Here is a 13072-nt window from a genome sequence, read left to right on the forward strand (position 1 = left end):
GCGGGGATCGCTGGTCGGTGCAGACCAGGTGGGCCAAACGGCCTGTTTTCTCGCTGTATCTCCAAACTAAACTAAATTCAATATGAAGAAAGGTCTCGACTTGAAACGTCACCCATTCCTTCTCTCCAGAGATGCTGCCCCTTGTATTTTGTGCCTATCTTCGTTGTAAATGAGCATCTGCAGCTCATTCCTACACATAAAGAAATTTCAGGTCAGTTAAAGTTTAATCACATTCAGATATTTTATTGCACTTTCCTGACTTGCCTTTTTATATTGACATAAGGAACGGCAGATGCTGGTTTACCAAAAAATACAGAAAGTGCTGGAATAGCAGCGGGTCAGAGAGCATCTCTAGAGAACATGGAAAAACAACATTTCAGGTCAGAAACCTTCTTTAGAAGATGTAAGAAATGCAGATGCTGGTTTAAATCGAAGGTAGACACAAAATGCTGGAGTAACTCAGCGGGACAGGCAGCATCTTCAGCGGGACAGGCAACCCTTCTTCGGACTCAATGGGTGACATTTCGGGTTGAGACCACTCTTCAGACTGAAGGGTCTCGACCCGAAACGTCACCCGTTCCTTCTCTCCAGAGATGCTGCCTGTTCCGCTGAGTTACTCCAGCATTTTGTGTCTACCAATATTCTGTAGGGATTGGTTTCCTACAAGGGCCATACTGGTTGCTTAGTAATAGTGATGGTCAAAACAAATGGTGTTTAAATCTCATACATATCTTACTTAACAAGTATAACCTTGGATTTCATAGTGAGAACAGTTTATAAATAATTGGAGATTATCCCATTAGATAGTGATTCAGCGCTGATGGCCTTGGCAAAGATTGCAGCTGTGCGCCATTATGCAGAATTATCTCTGTCAGCTATTTCCAGTTTACGTTTAATTGAATATGAACAGACAGGATGTTGCAGATCACTGCACAGAACAATAGTCAATGTTGTCAAATGCAAATTCTGGGCAGTGCTTTCAACTCTGACCAATTGTCGTCAACTGCTCAAGTGAAACCCAGAGTTAATACACAGGACTAAGGATGGATGCACATGGATGAACTAAAGCCTTTAAAAAGCTGGAGATGCGCTTGACTTGATCAATGCTAGCAAAGCCCTGATCAAGTTCCTTTGACAATAATTGTAACTATTTCCCTGACGATGAATGATGCATATTTTAGAATAGCAGTTTTATAAAATATGTGGTATAAAATGGAGTATACGTGAATACCCAAATATAATTTCTGTCCCAGAAAAAGTATCGATATATTAATCATAATGAGTTATATGATGTAAATGAAGAGTACCTTAATGCACCTCAGCCCTGTGAGGAACCTTTCACCAATACTCAGGAAGCTTGGTTTAAGTATTCATTAACCACCACCCCCTTTTGCATAATCTCCAATTATAAGAATTGCCGCAGAAGGCTGTGGGGGCCAAGTCTATGGAGTCTGAAGAAGGGTCTCAACCCGAAACATCACCCTTTCCTTCTATCCAGAGATGCTGCCTGTCCTGCCTAGTTACTCCAGTATTTTGTGTCTATCTTTGGTGTAAACCTACAGTTCCTTCCTACACACGAAGTCTATGAATATGTTTAAGACGGAGATTGACAGATTCTTGATTAGTCACGGTGTCAGGTGTTATGGGGAGAAGGCAAGAGAATATGGTTGAGAGGGAAAGATAGATCAGTCATGATTGAATGACAGAGTGGTCTCGATGGGCCAAATGTTCAACTTCTCCCTGTAGCTAATACCGCCTAATCCAGGCATCATTCAGGTAAGCCTCCTCTGCATCCTTTCAAAAGCATTCGCCAACTCAAGCGGTCACAGTGGCACAGCGGTAGAGTTGCTGCCTTACAGTGAATGCAGCGCCAGAAACCTGGGTTCGATCCTACGGATGCTGTCTGTATGGAGTTTGTACGTTCTCCCCGTGACCTGCGTGGGTTTTCTCAGAGATTTTCGCTTTCTTCCCACACTCCAAAGACATACAGGTCTGTAGGTTAATTGGCTTGGTAAATGTAAAAATTGTCCCTAGTTGGTGTAGGATAGTGTTAATATGTGGGGGTCGCTGGTCGGCGCAGACCCGGTGGGCCGAAGGGCCTGTTTCCGCACTGTATCTCTAAACTAAATTCCTGAAACTAGGTGGTGCCAGCAATGGCTGCTTCGCCAATAGTCTGTCTGTCCCTTCCTTCTTTGTTGTTTTAATAGTAGGTGTTAAATGTATGTTTTCAGTGTTCTTCAGCTTGTTTTATGTGGGGGGGGGGGGGGGGAGTTGGGGGAAACTTTTTCTAATCTCTTACCTCGATGGAGATCGATTTTTGTCTGTATCGCATCTCCGTCCGCACTGAGGCCTAACATCGAGGAGTTGGTGGCCTTTGCTGGAGACCGACTTCGGGAGCTCCAACCGCGGGAGCCTGCGGGACTTACCATCGTGGAGCTCACGATCCCTTTACCAGGGATCGATCTCGAAGCTCCAACCGCGGGAGCCTGCGGACCACATCGTGGAGCTCGCAGTCCCTGGTTAGAGACCGACTTCGGGAGCTCCAAGCCGCAGGAGCTTCGACTGCCCCGATGCGGGAGCTTCGACCGCGGGAGCTTCGATCACCCCGACGGATGGTTTGACTGCCCCAAATGCAGGAGAATACAGAGAAAGAATATTGGACTTTATTGCCTTCCATCACAGTCAGGAATATGGGGAATCCGCTGTGGTGGGCGTTTATGTTAGCTTTTATGTAGTTGTGTGTCTTGTTGCTTTTTTTCATCATGGCTGTATGGTAATTCGCATAGCACCAGTCTGAATAAGGGTCTCGACCCGAAACGTCACCCATTCCTTCTCTCCCGAGATGCTGCTTGACCTGCTGAGTTACTCCAGCATTTTGTGAATAAATTGAATAGCACTGTACCTTAATTGGTACACATGACAATATGAAACATGATGCCAAGACCATCACTTATCTACCTGATATAACCTATCCAAAAGTCTTTTAAATGCTACTAATGCATCTGCTTCAACCACCACCCCCGGCAGCGTGTTCCAGGTACTCCACCACCCTCTGTGTAAAAACATGCCGCGCATATCTCCTTTAAACCTTGCCACTCTCACCTTAAAGTGGTGGCCTCTAGTATTTGATGTTCTGTTCCTGGGAAAGTGATACTGACAGTTGACCCTATCTATGCCTTTCATAATTTTATGCACTTCTATCACGTCTCCTCACAACCTCTGGCATTCCAGAGAAAACAATCCAAGTCAGTTCAACTTCTCCCCTGTAGCTAATACCGCATAATCCAGGCATCATTCAGGTAAGCCCCCTCTGCATCCTTTCAAAAGCATTCACATCAATTCCTGAAATGGGGCAACCAGAACTCCACCTCTTTTGCCTCCTCTGAAACATCAAAACCCTGGAACATTGAGCTGCCAGACATGTCCCTTTGGCAACCACACTTCCACAATGGCCACAGCATCATAGTCCCAAACATCAATCCAGGCTCTAAAGATCTCAGAGTGTATGATGTTTACCACAGGCAAACGATGCAGTATATGCACCTGAGAATGCCAAAACATGAACCGCACACTTGTCTGTCCAAAACCATTGTCTTTTCCTGGAGGTTTAACCGTAAGAGTTTTAATCATTACCTTGCATGCAGCATTCACCTCAAACTGAGTATTAACCAGTCAAAGAGATGAAGACAAACAAAGCGGACATATTTATTTACCCGCTTTCACACCAGTTGAAGATAACCCAAGAGACTTTAAAACCAATAAAATCCAATAACTCTGTTGCCTTTATGGAGGATATTTTGAGCAATTGATCTGACAGAGTAATTTTATGAACTATGAATCCATAATGGCAAACCCTAGAACAGTCAGGAGAATTAAAAGATTATTTGGAACGAGCTGATGCAAGAATAAGTTGAGCAATTTGGCAAAGAATAAGTTATGCCTGCGACTCCTGTGTACTGACTCAGTGTAGTCTACTATCTTACACTCTTATACTTAGTATGAGTGTGCCTAATGTTGTGTGCCGATTGTGTGCCAAATCGATTGTGTGCCAAATCGATTGTGCAGATTGTCACTGAACTTTATGCTCATTTACGAACTTTAACTCACTGAGGTGCATGTGACAATAAGATACCATTGAACCATTATGCAGGATGCTTAGGTTAGAATTGATCAAATCTATTACAAGTTTTGGTACTTTTAATGCTGACACCATCTTACGCGATTAAATTTGTTGCCGCTGCTTATATTTTAAAAAACTCTTTGGAAAATTGTAAGGTGCCCTTTATAAGCAGAGCGAGGTCAAATGCAAACAGGAAAACAGCACCTCATATTCCACTTGAGTAGCCCACAATCCATGGGGATAAACACTCAATTTGCTAAATTCAGGTGAATCACTGAAGCCTTTCTCCCCTTTAGTCCACCAGTCAGAAGGGCCTGTCCTGAAACATCACGTGTCCATTTCCCTCCACAGATGTTGCCTGGCATGCCAAGTCCCCAAGCACATTGATTTTAGCTATTAACTAGCAATGCTTGCTGTGGAATCTTTCTCACCCGTGAGAAGCACGTTTGCCTAGATTAATCAGGTCATCCAGCATGGAATCAGGTCTTTACCCCACCGAGTCTGTGCTGAATCTGGTCTTTACCCCACCGAGTCTGTGCTGCACTTGGGGCGGCACGGTGGCGCAGCGGTAGAGTTGCTGCCTCATAGCGCCAGGGCCACGGGTTCGATCCTGACCACTGGTGCTGTCTGTACGGAGTTTGCATGTTCTCCCCGTGACCTGCGTGGGTTTTCTCCAGGTGCTCCAGTTTAATAGACAATAGGTGCAGGAGGAGGCCATTTGGCCCTTCGAGCCTTCACCACCATTCAATGTGATCATGGCTGATCATTCTCAATCAGTACCCCATTCCTGCCTACTCCCCATACCCCCTGACTCCGCTATAAACATAAAAACATGGAAAATAGGTGCAGGAGTAGGCCATTCAGCTCTTCGAGCCAGCACCGCCATTCATTGTGATCATGGCTGATCATCCACAATCAGTAATCCGTGCCTGCCTTCTCCCCATATCAATAGACTCTTCCCACACTCTAAAGACGTGTGGGTTTGCAGGCTAATTGGTTTCGGTAAAGATTGTAAATTGTCCCTAGTGTGTGCAGGATAGTGTTAGTGTGCGGGGATCGCTGGTTGGCGTGGGCTCGGTGGGCCGAAGGGCCTGTTTCCACGCTGTATCTCTAAACTAAACAATAAAACACCCATTTGTATATTATTCCCCCAAATTTCCATTAACTTTGTCCAGATTCTGCTACTTGTCTACACACAAGTGGCAATTTACAGCGGCATTGGAATATTCAAGGAAACCAAAGAAGCCAGGGGGGGGACATGCAACCTTCACACAGCACCAGTCTGGGTTAAACCGAGTTGTCAGAGCTGCGAGGCAGTTGTTCCACTAAATGTGCACAGGGCTTCCCCAACCACAGACTTAGTTTAGTGTGTGTGTGTGAACAGTACAGCACAAGAATAGGCCCTTTGACCCACCATGTCTGCACTGACCATGATGCCAACCCAGTTAATCCCATCTGCTGTATCTCTCCATTCCCTGCCAGGTCATTTTTACAAAGATGTTGCTAGGACTCGAGGGCCTGAGCGAAAGGGAGAGGTTGAGCAGGCTAGGACTCTGTTCCTTGTAGCACAGGATGATGAGGGGTGATCTTAGAGATGTACAGAATCATGAGAGGAATAGACGCACAGCGGCTCTTGCTCCGAGTAGGGAAATTGAGAACCAGAGGACATAGGTGTAAGGAGAAGGGGGTAAAGATTGAATAGAAACCCCAGGGGTAACTTTTTCACACAAAGGGTGGCGGGTGAATGGAACGAGCTGCCAGAGGAGGTATTTGATGCAGGTACTATTGCAATATTTAAGAAAAATTTAGACAGGTACATGGATAGGACTGGTTTGAGGGATATGGGCCAAACACAGGCAGGTGGGACATGCTGATTGGTGTGGGCAAGTTGGGCCGAAGGCCCTGTTTCCACGCTGTATGACTATGATCATGTGCCTATCTAAAAACTTCTTAAACATTACAATCAGGAGTCAAAAGTGTTTAATTATATATACTGACAACGGAACAATGAAATTCTAATTTGCAGTGGCATAATAGGCCCATAAACACAATACACACAGATAATATGTAAATAATATATAAATCATATCTGTTTCTACCACTTCCACTGGCAGCACACTCCAGACACCCACAACTTTATGTTAAAAAAACCTCAACTTTCTCATAATTGTTTTGTATGTCTATCTCTGATGTGCCAGAAAAAACAGTCCAAGTTTGTCCAATCTCTCCTCAGATTGAATACTCTCTCATCTAGGCAATAATCTGGAAGACCTCTACTACAAAATCCTCTCTCCAAAACCTATGCAATCATCCTGTAACGTGGTGAACAGAACTTCACACAATACTCCAATTGTGCCCTAGCACAGCGTGCAGCGTAGGTTTACAGGTTAATTCCCGGAATGGCGGGACTGTCATATGTTGAAAGACTGGAGCGACTAGGCTTGTATACGCTGGAATTTAGAAGGATGAGAGGGAATCTTATCGAAACGTATAAGATTATTAAGGGGTTGGACACATTAGAGGCAGGAAACATGTTCCCAATGTTGGGGGAGTCCAGAACAAGGGGCCACAGTTTAAGAATAAGGGGTAGGCCATTTAGAACTGAGATGGGGAAAACCTTTTTCAGTCAGAGAGTTGTGAATCTGTGGAATTCTCTGCCTCAGAAGGCAGTGGAGGCCAATTCTCTGAATGCATTCAAGAGAGAGCTAGATAGAGCTCTTAAGAATAGCAGAGTCAGGGGGTATGGGGAGAAGGCAGGAACGGGGTACTGATTGAGAATGATCAGCCATGATCACATTGAATGGCAGTGCTGGCACGAAGGGCCGAATGGCCTCCTCCTGCACCTATTGTCTATTGTCACACGTTTTGTACAGCTGCACCATGATTTCCTGACCCTTCAGTTCCAAGGCAGGCACTTGGTATGTATGTCTGCCTGCCCTTTTGCTGCTGCAACCTGCTGCATGTGCATCTTTGAATGATAAAAGATGCATTGTACACTTGTCCATTCATCCCTCGCGGCACCAGCTTTACATTCAAATCATTCTTTTGGTCACTGGAGCAATTCTTTCACCATCCTGATGTCCTTGATGTCAATGCCATCCCCAGTTTTAAGAAGGAGAATCCTGAAACAGAGGTCTTGACCCGAAACATTGACTATCCCATTATCTCCACAGATGGACACATGTCTCTGAATATCTGCCCCAAGCCCAGCATATCAATGCAATTACAAAGAAAGTTCATCAATGCCTCATATTTCCTTTAAAGATTGAGTAGGCTTTGTATGTTGACAAATGCTCAATTGAACCGCTGCAAGTGTACGCGGAGAATACGCTGATTGATTGTATTCCTGCCTTGTTGGTCAACTCAAACACCCTGGAACGAAGGAGATTACGCAGTGTGCTAGACACTGTACCAGTCCATTGCAGATACTGACTTAGTCACTATCCAATTTCACAAAATGCTGGAGTAACTCAGCAGGTCAGGCAGCATCTCAGGAGAGAAGGAATGGGTGACGTTTCGGGTTGCGACCCTTCTTCAGACTGATGTCTGAAGGGTCTCGACCCGAAACGTCACCCATTCCTTCTCTCCTGAGATGCTGCCTGACCTGCTGAGTTACTCCAGCAGTTTGTGAAATAAATACCTTTGATTTGTACCAGCATTGGCAGTTATTTTCTTACTCTAGTCACTACCCAAGGAATCTATAGGAGGCTTGGCGACGTCCACCACTCTATATCAGCTAAAGCCATCGCTGCCTTCTCTCAACCAAAACCCCCCACGTAGGTCATTCAGCGTCTCTTGGTCTCCAGCCTTTCACAGCTGTTCTCTTTGTTTTCTCCATCTGTTACCCTTCTCTGGAGCACCTGCCATTTTCTTCAGTGGTTTCACCCCACCCCCCTGCCCACCATCATTGCAGGGCTCTCAATCATTTCCTGAATTTCTGTTCTCACTCCCTTTCTTCCTGCCCAGATTGGATGAAGCTGCATGAAATGTGTAGGAACGAACTGCGGATGCTCCAGTCTGAAGAAGAGTCTCAACCCAAATGCTATCAGATCTGCTGAGTCACTCCAGCTTTGTGTCTATCTTTGGATAGCACTGCTTTATCCTCAGATGTTACCAGCACCAGAGTTCAAGTTCAAAGGCCTATCATTTTGATCGCCTTTAGCACGATATCCCCTCCCCTTTCTGTATTCTAAATAAATCTATTCTCTTTGGTGTTCCATGATTCAAGTTTCCATTGCCACCAACATACATTCCTCTTCACATGGCACCTTCTCAAGCAAACATAGGATACCTGCCAATTAACCTCCTTCCTACTTTTCAATACGATACGGTGTCAAGTTAGGGAAAGGGGACGTACAACGAGATCTGGGTGTCCTAATGCATCAGTCACTGAAAGGTAGCATGCAGGTAGAGCAGGCAGTGAAGAAAGCCAATGGAATATTGGCCTTCATAACAAGAGGAGTTGGGTATAGGAGCAAAGAGGTCCTTCTGCAGTTGTACAGGGCCCTGGTGAGACCACACCTGGAGTACTATGTGCAGTTTTGGTCTCCAAATTTGAGGAAGGATATTCTTGCTATTAAGGGCGTGCAGCGTAGGTTTACTAGGTTAATCCCCGGAATGGCGGGACTGTCATATGTTGAAAGACTGGAGCGACTAGGTTTGTATGCACTGGAATTTAGAAGGATGAGAGGGGATCTTATCGAAACGTATAAAATTATTAAGGGGTTGGACACGTTAGAGGCAGGAAACATGTTCCCAATGTTGGGGGAGTCCAGAACCAGGGGCCACAGTTTAAGAATAAGGGGTAGGCCGTTTAGAACGGAGATGAGGAAAAACTTTTTCAGTCAGAGACTTGTAAATCTGTGGAATTCTCTGCCTCAGAAGGCAGTGGAGGCCAATTCTCTGAATGCATTCAAGAGAGAGCTAGATAGAGCTCTTAAGGATAGCGGAGTCAGGGTGTAGGGGGAGAAGGCAGGAATGGGGTACTGATTGAGGATGATCAGCCATGATCACATTGAATGGCGGTGCTGGCTCGAAGGGCCGAATGGCCTACTCCTGCACCTATTGTCCGTTGATACGAGAACTTTACTTATCCCATGAGGGAAATTGATCAAAAACTCTTACTAACAAATACTCTTTCCATCCTGCTGAGCCGGATGGTCACATCGCACAGTGAACCGGCACAGACCTACTTGAACTTTATACTGTTTTAAAACTGTTTCTAATTTTGTTTCACTGGGTTGTATAAATTTATACTGATCAGCTAATTAATTTATTGCATCGTATGGAAAGTGCATTCCCAATCTCGTTGTACCCCTGTACAATGACAATAAAGATATATTGTATTGTAATTGTAATTGTCATGGAGAAATTATTTACATCTTGTACAAATCAAAGTGCCGGAGTAACTCAACGGGTCAGGTGGCATGTGTGGTGGGAATGTAAAGGTAAGGTTAAAGGCAAAATGCTTGTCGAAACGATCGGCGGGGGGGGGGGGGGGGGGGGGGGGATATGACTGTGCTGTGATCAGAAAATGCAACCACTTGATCCATATTTGTGGAGCCGATTCTTAATGGCAAATACTAGCAAAGAAATGCTCATTTACTCTGAATACATGAGTAAATACATTCAAACTTGCAGTCTGAATGCAGTAAATACAATCAAACCTCAGTCTGAAGAAGGGTCTCGACCCGAAACGTCGCCCATTCCTTCTCTCCTGAGATGCTGCCTGACCTGCTGAGTTACTCCAGCATTTTGTGAATAAATACCGTCGATTTGTACCAGCATCTGCAGTTATTTTCTTATTCAAACTTGCAGGCTCAATTTGCATTCTAGACCATGATATTGGAGCCTCATCCAACCGGAAAGATTGCGGTGTGAATACTCCATACAATGGTCCAGTTCTACACCCTCGAGATAACAGGCAGGCTTTGCTCTCAGCATTCAAGTGGAATAATTTGGTAAAAGAGTACAAGACTTGTTAAAAGTTTCAAAATATAATCTGAAGATTTTGAAAGCTATTAAGTTTTCAATCATTTCCCTAATGAAAAAAAGTTGGATACTTTGATATTAGTTTGCATGCATTAATTGCTTAAAGCAAAGCAACTTAAAGCAAAGATCTCACATTTTTCCAAGTGATTAATAGAAATCAGTTCACTCCATTCTCATTGCCTGCATCAGCAATGATATAACACAGCCTATATTTAGAACATATTATCTTACCTCTAGGTCTTCGTTCGTGTTCAGGTCCTGGAGTTATACCACAAGAAGCAAATGTTAAAAGTTGACTCAGGATCAGGAACAATAGCCTCTGAATTTGTCTTGGTCTCTGCATTATATTCAGAGTGCTGTGTTTTTTCGTTTAACAGAAAATGCCTCCACTGAACTCTCTCGCTCTACAAGAGTTCTCACAAATCAGCTCCGGTAAAGTGTGATCGTAGTGATGTTGTAACTCCAAAACCTGCCCTTTAAAGGTCTGTTCCCTGTGACTCTGCCCCTTCTAATTCTTTCCGTATTCAACGTCATGTGAACCGCATGATGTCTTGAATACCCACCAACAATTAAAGGTGATAGTCCATCCTTATGTCCACATTACAATTTTGCCAGGCAGAAAATAAAGCCTTTGTTGCAGAGACACTGCATGTAACGTGAGTCCACATGCTCACACAGTGGTGGGAGCAAAGTGCAGGATTAAAGGTAATTTATACTGTGCAAACTGCTTTAAAGAGGACTTTTGTGTAATTTCATTAACATTCCAAAAATATTGTCAAATCTGCCAGAACACAAATAATAACATAGCAATTTGTTTGATAACATGTTTTAGATCGGTAGACGGAACATAGATATGCAGGGAATAGAAGGATGTGGATTACAAGTAGGCAGAGGAGATTAGTTTAATCTGGCATTATATTCGGCATGGGCATTGTGGGCTGAGGGGCCTGCTCCTGCACTGCTCTATGGTAATATTCAAAATGAATATTCAACGTAGAAAAAATTCCAAAGCATTTCATGATTGAAACTAAATAAAGACTGCTAGATAAAAAGCTAAGAAGGGAGACCAGGAGGGATAAAAGTTCCGTGATAAAGAATATTGAAAAATATTTTTACTTCAAATATATACTAGGAATTCAATTGGTAAAGTTTTTCTCTACGTTCATCGAACCGCCATATCAATACATTTGTCTTACAAAGTGTCAAAACCATTCATGTTTCCTCCTTAAACAATACATCTATCATGAAGTGTGTAGGAATGAACTGCAGATGCTGGTTTACACCGAAGATAGACACAAAATGCTGGAGTGACTCCGTGTGTCAGGCAGCATCTCTGGCGAAAAAGAATAGATGATGTTTCGGGTGAGATTCTTCTTCGGGCTGGGAGTCAGGGGAGAGGCAAACGAGAGATATGAAAAGACACATAGAACAAATGAATGAAAGGTATGCAAAAGGACATATCAAAGCCAGCACCGATGGTCAAGGAAAGTTGGAGCCCACATTGGTTTGCTCCTGAGACTGCTCCCGAAAGCCCAGCCCCTCTGTGTCTGGTGACAGCAGGGCACACAGAAGGTGGCGGGTGTATGGAACGAGCTGCCAGAGGAGGTACTATAACAACATCTAAAAGACATTTGGACAGGTACATGGATAGAATCGTTTTAGAGGGATATGGGCCAAACGCAGGCAGACAATATTCCAAATGTGGCCTAACCAACATTTTATAACTGGGGCAGATGCTTTACTCTTGACCGTTTGAACCTGCAGAGAATGGGAACACAGCCTAGTCCATCACAGATTTGTCACTTCATTCCATCCAGTCCACCTTTATGCTGCATTCCATTAGGAAGTCTCGAAAGGATGCCTGCCGTTCTAGTCATTCCCCTTTCTCCCTTCAATCCTCTGGGAGAAAATACAGGAGCTTTGTAAGTTCAGAAGTGATAGGAGCAGAAGTTAAGCCATTCGGCCCATCAAATCTACTCCGCCATTTAATCATGGTTAATCTATCTATCCCTCTCAACCCCACTCTCTTGCCTTCTCCCCATACCCCTGACACCCGTACTAATCAAGAGTCTACCAATCCCTGCCTTAAAAATATCCATTGACTTGGTCTCCACACCCGTCTGTGGCAATGAATTATATCATATCATATATATACAGCCGGAAACAGGCCTTTTCGGCCCTCCAAGTCCGTGCCGCCCAGCGATCCCCGCACATTAACACTATCCTACACCCACTAGGGACAATTTTTACATTTACCCAGCCAATTAACCTACATACCTGTACGTCTTTGGAGTGTGGGAGGAAACCGAAGATCTCGGAGAAAACCCACGCAGGTCACGGGGAGAACGTACAAACTCCTTACAGTGCAGCACCCATAGTCAGGATCGAACCTGAGTCTCCGGCGCTGCATTCGCTGTAAAGCAGCAACTCTACCGCTGTGCTACAGAGTCACCACCCTCTGACTGAAGAAATTCCTCCTCATCTCCTTCCTAAAGGCACATCCTTTTATTTGGAAGCTGTGGCCTCTGGTCCTAGACTCTCCTTTAAGTTTTGCCACACTCACCTTAGTGCTCCACCCTGGGGGGGAAAAGGTTCCGATTGTCTACTCTACCTATTCCTCAAATAACCTTATATCTATTAGGTCTCTCCTGAACTTCTAGTGTTCCAGCCAAAACAATCCAAGTTTGTCCAACCTCTCCTTGTACCTGTTACCCTTATTCCAGGCAGCATTCTGATAAAGTTCGACTGCACCCTTCCCATATACTCCATGTCCTTCCTGTAATGGGGTAACCAGAACTGCAAGCAATAACGTATTCTCACACTTAATTCTACCTCTTTTGGCTATTCAGTTATTGCACTTTCGTATGTTTTTGCACTATTATGTATTCTACTACAATCTTTGCACCATTCTGCTGTTTTGCATTTGTTGTATTTATAGTTGTGCTCATTGTACTTACTGTT

At 44.2% G+C, this 13072-nt stretch overlaps 1 protein-coding gene across 1 annotated transcript in view; it reads right to left on the reverse strand.

Annotated features, from left to right (window-relative positions):
- The window catches only part of ca9 (carbonic anhydrase IX), a 95826-nt gene extending 85282 nt beyond the window's left edge, over window positions 1–10544 (reverse strand). Inside the window, exon 1 of the mRNA XM_078409821.1 lies at window positions 10343–10544. Coding sequence (XP_078265947.1) covers window positions 10343–10454 — 112 coding nt within the window. The 5' untranslated portion in view covers window positions 10455–10544. The remainder of the gene's footprint in view (window positions 1–10342) is intronic.
- Window positions 10545–13072: the final 2528 nt, after the last annotated feature.

Source organism: Rhinoraja longicauda, chromosome 1 (assembly GCF_053455715.1).
Source record: "Rhinoraja longicauda isolate Sanriku21f chromosome 1, sRhiLon1.1, whole genome shotgun sequence".
Taxonomy (NCBI): domain Eukaryota; kingdom Metazoa; phylum Chordata; class Chondrichthyes; order Rajiformes; family Arhynchobatidae; genus Rhinoraja; species Rhinoraja longicauda.